The sequence below is a fragment of the Nicotiana attenuata genome, chromosome 8 (assembly GCF_001879085.1).
Source record: "Nicotiana attenuata strain UT chromosome 8, NIATTr2, whole genome shotgun sequence".
In the NCBI taxonomy this organism is placed as follows: Eukaryota; Viridiplantae; Streptophyta; class Magnoliopsida; order Solanales; family Solanaceae; genus Nicotiana; species Nicotiana attenuata.
In genome coordinates this window covers 26,346,275-26,357,973 of record NC_031996.1, presented here as the reverse complement: position 1 = coordinate 26,357,973, position 11,699 = coordinate 26,346,275, and the positions used below count along the sequence as shown (strand labels likewise).

The 11,699-nt window shown below is 37.4% G+C and overlaps 1 protein-coding gene across 1 annotated transcript; it reads left to right on the top strand.

Moving 5' to 3' along the window:
• LOC109231583 (elicitor-responsive protein 3) lies at window positions 8,864-10,747 on the top strand. The gene is made up of 5 exons (XM_019397236.1): window positions 8,864-8,930; window positions 9,358-9,423; window positions 9,625-9,763; window positions 10,241-10,379; window positions 10,577-10,747. The coding sequence occupies exons 1-5, from the start codon at window positions 8,864-8,866 to the stop codon at window positions 10,745-10,747; spliced, it is 582 nt and encodes a 193-aa protein (XP_019252781.1).

Below are 11,699 nucleotides of genomic sequence, written 5' to 3'. Positions count from 1 at the left end.
TAACTCTATTTCTGATTCCAAAGAGGGGTATGAAACAAAAAATTAGGGCTCAAAAGGGGTAGCAAAAGATAAAAGTGTTTGGGTAGCAGAATAAAATGCCTTCGTCATACCAAACTTTAAAAATGCCAAGTACAAACATGCAATTGAAGATAAGCAAAGAAATCATACATAGTATCTATTGATGGCATCAACACAAACAAAAAGTGCCAATGGGCAATACCTTTATCCCAATGAATGACCCTTGCCAGTTCGAAGAAGACTTGACTCAACCTTATCTTGATGTGGAAGAATGCATTTCAACACTAATTGATCTACCTCAAACTGTTTGAGTGACATTCCTTTGTTGTATGCTCTCATCAACTTCTTGATTTCCCAGACTAACTGCCTCAGTTTCACTCAATTCAAGCTTCAGGTTATCTCAGAATGCGTGAATCTTTACTTGTTTCCTCAAATGCTTCCTTTTATCATATTCAAAACTGTGTCATTGCTTCATGATTAGACTAACTTTCAAGACCAGGATGAGAATTATGTGTGCATGTCATGTCACTAGAGTTAGCATGAGAAGAACTATAAAAGGAAAAGTGACCTAAACAAAACTGACTAGAACTAACAGAAAACAGGAGATTGCATTAGACATATGGTGAAAAGGGTTTGAACAAAACAAGCAAAATAGACATGGGTTTCAACCCTGGAACAATCCTAGATAACACTAGATGAGTTACTACAACTAAATGAACTAGGCAAAATAAGAAGAAGAGGGGTTTGAGCCATAAGACAATATCCGGATTACAACCCTGAAATAACCCGAAAAATAGAAATGACAACAAAATAAACCACCAAAACTCTTCCCTGGCTAGCCAAAAAAGGAGTGTCTTTCCAATTACCAAGCTCGACATCTTAGCCACTGGGTTGCACATCAAAATTACTGGGACCTTCACCAATTTCAATATCATTAACTTCAGTCAGCAAGTTCCCAAGAAGATTCTCACACTCCCTGTAACCACGTATCTTCCCCACAAAGTGTGCATCATCATGTGCAGGTAAAGGATTCTGCGCGATATTCTGGTGTCACTGTCCTGGACCACAATTATCCCTTCTTGAATCATTCTTTCTATCTCCCTTTTCAGAGCACGACAATCTTCAATGCTATGCCCTTGGACATTAGAGTGGTACATACATTGTACATTAGGATCAAAACCTTTTGTATATGGGTCCGGGGTATAGCCGAGGAGCGGCTCAATCAGGCCAGACTATTTTAACTTTTCAAATAAGCTTGTGTAGGATTCTCCGATTAGCGTGAAACTATTTCTTTGCCTTTGTTCCCCTCTGCCCCTGTTTCCTAGGGTTGTTGGGTGCTCGAAAATGTTGTGAAGGCGAAAGAGTATTATGTGGTGCTGGTACTCGCCATAAGGAGTGACCCAGTGGTTGAACAAATGACTGGACGTTGTTCGGAGTATAATACTGAGGTGGATTATGTGGAGCTCGGGGATAGGTTTGGGGTTGGGGTCGGGGTCGAGGCTGAGTATATTGGTGAGGTGGACCCATTGGGCCATGTCGTGATCTTGAGACAACCATGGCAACATCATCCTTATTCTTCTTGCCTAGCAAACTTCCGGTGCCACCCTGGATTGCCTGTGTGGTTGCTTTTATGGCAGAGTAGCTCATGATCTTGCTTGACTTGAGTCCCTCTTACACCATTTCTTCCATATTTACCACATCATTGAAAGGCTTACCAATGGCTGAGATCAAATGGCCGAAGTAAGTAGGCTCCAGGGCTTGAAGAAAGTATTCAACCATCTCGTCTTCTTCCATCGGAGGATTGACTCGTGCAGCTTGCTCCCTCCATCGGAACCCATATTCTCTAAAGCTTTCACTGGGCTTCTTTTCTACCTTGGTCAGAGATAGGCGATCTGGGACAATGTCTATATTGTACTAAAAGTGTCGGGCAAAGGCCTGAGCCATATCGTCCCATGTGTACCACCTGTTGGCGTCCTGGTGGGTGTACCATTCCAAAGCTGCCCCACTCAGACTCTGGCTGAAGTACGCCATCAGGAATTCGTCTTTTCCCTCGGCGCCTCTCATTTTACTGCAATAACCTCTCAGATGAGCTACAGGATCCCTATATCCATCATACAAGTCAAACTTGGGCATCTTGAACCCGGCAGGTAGTTGGACATCAGGGAACAAACACAAATCCTTATAAGCCACACTCACATGGCTTCCTAATCCTTGCATATTTCTCAATTATTGCTCCAGACTCTTTACTTTCCTAAATATCTCCTCTTGATCCGCGTTCTTGGGTGGTTTCGCGGTTTCAACATGAGGCTCAAAGTAAGGAGCGTAGGAATAAGGATCTGGGACTTTGAAGGTAGGTTGGGCATAGTATTGGGAATCTGGAGCTTGGAATGTGGGCTCACTAGAGGATCGGTGGAGGGTAGCTTGTGGAGGGGGTACAAAAAAAGGAGCAGATGTCGGAGCAGGGTATGAGGTTGTTTTGGATGGTGGAGCATGGAAAATTTGGGCCGAAGTGCCGGGGTAGGAGTTGTAAGGGGTGAAGCCCGGGGCGTGTTGAGGGGAAAAATCAATGGTATTGGCCATCTGGGCTTGGGACAGCGGTGGAATGGAGGCATGGTTTTCAGTATAGTTGGTAGGGAATGAAGGTGGAGGATGTTCCTTAATCCAGGCCTGATACATTTCCTCCATCTGATGTTTCAACCTTCGGAACTCCTCTTTCAGTTCCGCTTCTGATTCAACAATCTCCCTCGGCAGGTCTACAACTCCTGTGTCTGTTTCTTTGCTAGCCATGGCTACCTTGCTTTTTGACCATGTGTTGTACGGACGAATCGCCAAAGTGCCACAAACTAATCACCCTCTGTTATGATAACAATGAAAGTAACAAAGAGGAGCAAAACAAAGCCAACATGTTAGCGTTAGGGCATTTATCAGATAGAAATATCACATTGCGTGCAACGCCCCTAGAAAATTAACGGTTCTAGAATGACTTCGAGGGTCACAAGGTCATTTGGCATCATCCCAATTTTGTTCATTTCAGTCTTCTCTTTTCTAGCACTTCTTGGCTTGCTCATTTTCCTTCCTCTCTTTTCTTTTTAGTTGTCACTATTTTCTTTCTCTCATACCTCACGTCCCATAACTTCATTCACTTTTTCTTTTTTTTTTCTTTTTTCTTTTTAATAATGATTCGATCGAACCCTATGTAGGTTGCCTACGTATCATGTCCCTCATGAATCAGATCAAGCGTAGTTCTGGAAAATTAATGGACAAAATAAACTAAAAACAAAAATCTTTTTGGATTTTTCATTTATAACTTTTTTTCGGTTTTCAAATACAAAACAGGAAGTACGATAATGAGAGACTCGACAAACTAAACTATACTACGACAACTCTGACACCAACTAAAGGACTGAATACTACTAGACATGATTAGAAAGTAAAAAAAACACCACAGAAATAGATTCAAAACATAAAAGTTTCCTCAGACAAGCTCCCAAATGCAATGGTCCTGGGGTATCTGTCATGCTCGAGCTCTGGTACATGGATCCATACCTGAATAAGAAAAATAAGACCAAATAGAGTTAGTGACTCGAGACACTATGCGATGCCATATTCCTATTGATTCATGCAAGGCACGAGGGAGGCTATCTTTGCAAAATGACCTACGCAACCTAAATGTGGCTAGAAATGCAAACTCAACAAGGGTGACCACTAAGAAATGGAGAAATATCTCAAAAAAGCCTACATGATCCCCAAACTCTCGGGAATCACGGTCTCTAAGATTACTTTGCACAAATGACCCTACTTTGCATAAATGACCCATCTAGCGAAAATGGCTAAGCATGCATATTTAACAAGAATGGACCTTAAACAGAGAGAATACCTTGTTGTGGACTTAGGACTCTAAGACATGGGCCACTGAACCACTTTTGCGAAAATGACCTCATTTTGCAAGAACGGCCGATGTGGCAAAAAAGTGGCTAGACATGTAAATTCAACAAGGACGGGCCTGGAAGCAAGCAGACAACTAATTGTGGATTCTAGACTCTCCAAACACGGTTCAACAAGCCACTTCGCAAAATAGCCCTATTTTGCAACAAGGCCGATGTGGCCAAAAGTGGCTAGACATGCAAGATTTGGCTAGGACCCCGCGAAGCCAAGAACGTAAGACTCACTAGGAAGACTGGACCCTATGTGGGCTGCCTACATATCCTGCCCCGAAAGACAAGAATCAGGTGTGCGTAGTTCGGGAAGATTGGATACGGCAGAGAATTAAAAAAATAGTGATTTGGAGAAAACATATTTTTTGACTTTTTTAAAAAAAATGATGAAACATGTAAAATCTTTTTGGATTTTCTTTTCTCTTTTTTTTTGTTGATTTATTTGGAAAATGATGAGAAAGTGCAAAATCTTTTTGGATTTTTCGTTTCACTTTTTTTGTCTTTTCTTGAAAAAAGTTGTGAAAGAAAAAATATAATTGGGCCCTACTCGCTTCATCTTTGTACTTCAGCCTTTTTTCATTCTCATTTATCCTCAACCATCATTGGTCCGCCAAATGATCCATTTACCCTTAAAGAATGCAGCATGTAGCATGTAGGGATGATTAAATGTCTTTTTGGGCAACGGGCCCATTTTGACAAAATTTGGATAGGACTCCTACAAAGTCATACGGTGCCTGGGACCGAGCCCTGCTAGGTCTAAATGACATGATGCAAATAAGCATGACCTAAAAGCTGACCTAAGTTTTGGGGTTCACTAGACAAAGCAATTCGGGGTGGCACGTGGTCGATGGCGGCTGCTCTAGCTGTCCGCCCACTCCACGCTCCCACGCCACCCCCCTAAAGACACGGGTGACTCACAAAAGGCCGTGTACGATCAAACGTACTCCAGAAGACTTGTTGCAGAAAGAAGACCCATGGTTATGCAAATGATGACAATTATAAAGCGCTAACCACATAAGGAAAAGCGATAAACAAATAACCAACAAAACAGGAAATAAGACAAACAAACCAAATAAACAAAGCAAATAAAAAAAACAAACACCTCAACTGAATATCCTAAAAGCCAACAAGATGAAGTATCAGCTCGAACCTGCTACCCCCCAGCAGAGTCGCCAAAGCTGTCACACCCCTTTTTTTTACACCTCATTAACCCTCTTAAATTAATAAAAAGATTTTGAAACTCAAAAGGATTTTCAATTCTGAAAGTGACAAAATTGTGTTCGAAAGGATTTTTCAGAGTCTCCACCTGACATTGGTTTCGGCGTGCCAGGTCACCATTTTTAAAAATAATTTTTCCTTTTAAAACACTTTGGACTCCAAAACTAAGTCTGCACCAGAGATTCAAGGTAAGGGGGTTCATTTGACTTGGGGAGAAGGTGTTAGGCATTCCCCGAGTCCCGTAAAAATCACGGTTGCGTACCCGATCTAGTTGGCTTTTAAAATATTCAATTTGAGGTAAAAACAAACACAAAAAAGAAAAATAAACACACGGGAGGCTCAAGGTCGTCCCCACCTAATAAAAGAAGAATGAAAATAAAAATAAAAATACTAATACTACGAGTGCTACTTTCAGCCTCCAAATATAAATACTTCGGGGCATTCCCTGGATAAAACATTTACAGAGTCTACGGGGCATTCCCCTGAATATGAACTAAGGGACGACCTCTTACCTCAAATAAAAGGAAGAAAACCTAGAGTTTGCCTACCCGAGTGTGGCCGGCCTAAACATGCTCCTAATGGTTCAATTAATCAAAAGAGCAATAAAAAATGTCGTAGTACAAATTTTAACTTCCAATCCAATCCCTCGGCCAAATACTTATTTTGCTATCTAAGTCACTGATCAATCCCATTAACTAGTTATTTTAACACTTTCATCACTAAAATGTTAATTCTGAAGCCTTAAACAATATCCCTTAACAAAGAATTGCAACAGGGAATTTATAAATTCGTCTAAACCGCTGAACTCATCCAAATACATATTAAACTAGACAAAACGAACAAAAGGGGCAAACAAATAACAAGACATCATTAAAATAGAGCAATGGAGCAGTGAATCACATATTAAGCATGGTATTAAGCAAAACGGCGGAAGAGAGGAGGAAATGGACCTCACTGAAATCTTTTCAATTATAGCAGCAATGTATGAATATGAACCTGGACACAAGCTTGACCGGAAAATCGAACAGAGACCGCGACTAAGCTTCGAACCTCGACTGAAACTCTTGTGTTTTAGTGTTTGGAGCTGCTGTTTCGGGTTATTTTTGGCAGCATTTTTTGCTATTTTGCAGCTGATTTTCGCTGCTCCTCTTGGGTGTTTTCGCAGCTAATTTGTTGCAATTCTGGGGTAAGATTTGAGCTGAAATTATGATGGTTTATTGTTGATTTCGTGGCTGTTCGGGGGGCGAACTAGCAGCGTTTTTGCTTGTTTTCGGGTGCTGTTGTGGCTGCGTTTTGGGACTTTATTTTTAGCTACGTTTGGGATCAAGGAAAAAGTATTTTCATGGAGTTTTCTAGCTTGGTTTTATTGGGTTTTCAAACAGATAACTACGATGGAAAATGAACGAAGAAGGTGGTTGATGGAGGAGCTAGAGTGGCGTTAATGGAGTGAAGAGGCTGCTGCATTTTCTTGGTTCTTAGAGGAAAATTCGTCGCTTTTTTGGGTGTCCTTCGGTTCTTTTTTTTAGGGTCTGTCCAAGAAGAAGAAGGGTGCTGAAGGGTCTTTAGGTTAGTAAAGGGTAAGGGTTGTTGGACTTTGGGGTTAATGGGCTAAGGAAATTGGTTGAATTGGGCTAAAAATGGAGTAACTCCATACTATGAATTAAGCACAAATCCAAATTGATTTACTTATCCTAAAAATAAAATACTACTATTATTAATTCATACTAATTAAATAAGATTGTTCTAATTGCAGAAAATACTAAAAATATACATTGAGGTAACAAATAAGACTATTTTTTGTGTTCTTTTTTTTTTCTTTTTAATAAAAATTATGTTAAGACAAAGATAGAGATAAATATGTTAAGCCATAATATATTTGAATTAATACTAACGACTTTAGGAAAAAAAAATAATAATAATAATTCATAATAGGATGGGACTATTTTTGTAGTTTTTAATTTTCATGCTTAAAAAATTAGAATTAAAATTAATAATAAAGTGGAATCCTATAAAAATAAACTCAAATAGATATTCTAAAAATACTAGGGCTGTGAAAGGATAATTCTAATGTGCGGGTCAAAAATTACATGTCTACAATATGTAGGTATTGTTGATAGATTCAGTAAAAGATTGCATAGCGAAAACATTGTGGCAAAATTGTAGAACCGATTGTCCCACCACTTTCCAATATTTTTGAAAGAAGAATGGGTGAAGCCATCAGGACCAGGAGCTTTAAAAAATTCAAAGGAAAAAATAGCCCAAATAACTTCGTTATCCAGTAGGGGATAGTCTAATGAGGACAGACCTAGATTATTAAAAAGACTGGGTCATTAAGGATTTTTGACCAATTTGTTTGGAGATGAGAGGTTGTGAATATCTCCGAAAAGTAATTCAAAGTGTGATCCCTCAAGGAGTTGCGATCATCAATCCATTGACCTTCGTCATTTTTAAAACAAGTATATGATTTCTTCGTCTCCTATTAGTGGTAGTGATATGAAAAGATTTTATATTAGCATCACCTTCATTCATCCACAGGATTCTAGATCTAAGGTTCCAGTAGTCTTCTTCTAACTTAAGAATATTATTGTAGTCATACATTAGATCTTGTTCTAGTTGTTGAAGAAATCTGCTAGTAGGAAATTTAGGAGAATTCTGAATACCATTAAGTCTAGCTAAAAGTCTCTTTTTTCTGTGAAAGAGATCACCAAAAGTTTTCCTTTTCCATTCCAAAATATCGTTTCTAAAAGATCGATCAGCATCACACCCATCTTTATCTTTCCAACTAGAATTAACCACATTAATAAAATCAGGATGTGAGCACCAAATTGTCTCTAACCTAAAAGGTTTCTCATAGTTCCCATTAGGCATAAAGTTCAACTTGATCAACAAAGGTCTTTGGTCTGAGTGGGTTTAGGGCAGGTGGGTAACTGAGGCTTCAGGAAAAAGTGTAGCCCATTTATCGTTACAGATTACTCTATCTAATCGTTCCATAGTTAGGCTTTTCCTCCTTTTCCTATGATTTGACCAAGTGAATTTACTCCCTTTAAATCCCAAGTCAAAGAGGTTACAATAATTTATGTTGTACCATAGTTTGCATGACCTATTGAGACTAACAGGTTTACCACCAAATTTCTTCTCAGCTATTAAAACGTCATTAAAGTACCCTCCTACTAACCACGGGCCTTTATAGGAGTCATAAATATTTTCCAAGTTCTTCCAAAGTAGATTCTATTAACGCTAAACTTGTCTTTTCTTGTTCTAAAATTTCTTGGATAACTTTCCTAAATGGTTGCAGGAAGAAAAATAAATGCTGGCACCATCTTTATTCTCTCTTTTTTCATTTGTGGATGATATTTTATTGAATTTCTAACAAATAAATTTTCCTATAATTTGATAATGTTGAAGAGTTTAAGTTTGGATTTCCATATAATAAAAGCTATATAAAGTACTAATAACTGGTTCGTTATTAATTGTTTCCGGTTAAAGAAGTATACTTTAATTCTGGATAAATATTTATTGTCATTTAGTGCATGCATGCACTAGTAACGTCTTCAAATACATTACCAAACTTCTGTTTCTTTTTCTTTCTGTAACTCCTTTAACATATATTTCTGTTACTTTACTTAAAATTGCCTAAAAGCTTTGTTAATCCTTAAACTAAAAGGAAATTTGAAGAAAGTAAAACTAGCATAATGAAGGGAGGACTCCTTGAAGTTTTTGTTGTAAGTGCCCAAGGCATTAGACACTCCAACATTCTTGGTAAGGATTTAACGTGTATGTACAACAATGTAAAGAATTTTTATATTATTCGTGCATTTTGACGTGTTCTACTAGGTGACTTTGCCTTATTTTTCATTTGCCACTCCAACATTATTGATAAGGGTTTTACATGTATGCACTGATCGTGTACAAAAATTTTATATTGTCAATACATTTTAACTTGCGTAATAGGTGACTTGCCTTATTATTCATTTGCTACTCCAACATTATTGGCAAAGACTTAACTTGTAGTTTATTTTTACAGCTTATTAATTCATTTATTATGGACAGTTACTTGTAATTTTTTGTTTTAGAAAATATTCGGTGCGTAAAAAGTTCTCCTAATTTGCTTTTGGGAAATATGACAATCTTTTATTTTTCTCGTCAACCTCATTACAATTACGGACTATTACTTTGATTTGTGTAGGGAAACCATCGTACTATGTCGTTGTTGAATGTGGATCTCAATCCTACAGAACAAAAACCTCCTCAGGTTTGCTTTTTCTTTTTTCCTATATATTTTTGCATCAATATACAATAACCTGTATAATTTGGCAAACCATCGTACTATATATGTCTCCAGAATCTCAGCAAATTACAAGGGGATACAAAATTAACTCATAAATATATATTGGTACAACAATGTCAGTGATATTCATATCCGTTTTTATGACTTAATTGTTTTTCACTGCAGGTAATTCAAAGGAAATATTGTGGAACGAGAAATTTAAGTTTGAATTGCAAACTTCCAAGTTAGAATTATGGTACTACCTTAAACTAAAAATTATGGACGAGGAATTTTTCACAGCCGGTGGATTTGTTGGTGAAACCACGTAATACCCTTACTTGACCTCTTCTTATCTTTCCTTTTTTTTATTTTTTTTCTTTTATGAAAAACTAAAGTTCTTTTACATCCTTTCTACATATTTATAACTATATATTCGTATATCAGCAAGAAATGTGGTGGAATAGTTGAAATTCCTTCATCCATATATAAAATGTTTTGATATGAAGCATTTTACTTCATTAATTAAACTCATTTAATTTAGTGAATCTGGATTAATAAGACTAATGTATTTAAGATACCAAATATACCTAAAATAAAAGAAAGAAGACCATATGTTCTTTCGCGTGGCTTTATGATGATGTTGAAAAAAATGTTACACAATTAAGAATTTTTTCTATTTTCACCTGAACCAATTCTACAGCAACATATCCTTACTCTTTATTTTTCTTATTATACTACTCCCTAGCTATTTAGTTGAAAAATTTTGTTTTTACTTTTTTGGTTTCTGATTCATGTGAGTCAGAATTTATCTGAAAGGAATAATTACTGAGGGGAATGAAAAGGGATTCATGGAAGTGGCACCAGTTGCTTACAATGTGGTGCTTGAAGATGACACATACAAAGGCCAGATAAAAGTTGGACTCAGATTCACTCCTATCAATGTATGCATCTTTAATCATCCCATGAATGGATTAATTGACTGTGTTGCTCGGATTTTTCAAAACTGTTATCGGGTGTGTGTTGAATCCTCAAAAAACAGTGTACTTTGATGCAACATTTTTGGAAAGTATGAGCAACGTAGGTTATTGGTTCTACTATTCCCATGGTTTATAAAATGGCCAAATTCTTGTTTTTGCAGAAAACAGTACAAACAATGGAAAGAGAAAATGCTTCAAAGGAAAATGTAAATAATGGAGTTGGGCAATTCATCTATAGCAAAATCATTAATCTATGGGGAAACACCTGGTGGAGAAGCTTCATTCCTTATGGGGATGTTAATAGTAGTATTGACAAAAATAAGCCAAATTAGAGTTATTTCTTGTTTCTTTTTCTTACTCTTTTTTGGTACTTTTCTACCTAAGGATGGTAAGGGAATATCCTTTAGCCTTTACTATTTGTTTTGAGTAGTAAAACGTGCTTTGGATGGATGTGGTTCGGACGAGGAGATTTGGTTTTGTCATTCATTACAAATGTTATTATAGTATGATAATTTTTGCAATAGATCAAAAAAAATAATGATGTGACATTCTCGATCCATTCCCAATAACTCTCGGATGCAATAATATTTACCTTTACAAATTACGTATATTTTTTCCCTGACGCAGCTCCCCTTGAAATATGCAACAATTTTGGAGGGCGCTTGTAAGTTTTCCTCTTTCCTGTCAGTATTTAAATATAAAAGATCTTTTTATAGTTTTTACATTATTTTAGTTAAGTCGGCATGGTTCTTTTTTTGTTTTTGTTTTTTGGTTAAGCGGATACATATTATAACTAAAACAAACTACCCGTCAGGGTGTACAAAATGAGTGTTTATGGGTGGGTACATGAGACCTCCCTCTACCAGGCTATTGTTAGCAATATTACAATCCATTGTTTTCCTTTCATAAGCAGTTCTTGCGATGTCTGCCCAAAGTACATGATTGACAAACACCGGAGGAACTGTCGTTACAAAAATATCTTCAAATTTTTTTTTTCCTTGTGCCTTACCTTCGCCAGCATGTCAGCAACTTTGTTGGTCTCCCTGTAGCTGTGCTTCACCACCACGGCGCCTAGTCGTTGGACGATTGACCTGCATTCACAAATAAGTGAGTCAAAATGTAGGTTTCCATTGATTAGCATTCTAATTACCTCTGTTGAATCAGTGTTTATTTCCAAAGGTTTGAGCTGTCTTTCTTCGGCTATTTGTAGTCCTTTTAGGAGTGCTAGTAATTCTGCTTGGGTGTTAGTGGTGTATTGGATTGAGCCCATGTAGCCCAGGATCC

Bases quoted from the DNA above. Each gene is read 5' to 3' on its own strand.
- LOC109231583 (XM_019397236.1), top strand. From the start codon at position 8,864: ATGAAGGGAGGACTCCTTGAAGTTTTTGTTGTAAGTGCCCAAGGCATT. The intron at 9,424-9,624 runs GTTTGCTTTTTC...TTTTCACTGCAG, and splicing joins CAGAACAAAAACCTCCTCAG to GTAATTCAAAGGAAATATTG. The intron at 10,380-10,576 runs GTATGCATCTTT...TTGTTTTTGCAG, and splicing joins TCAGATTCACTCCTATCAAT to AAAACAGTACAAACAATGGA.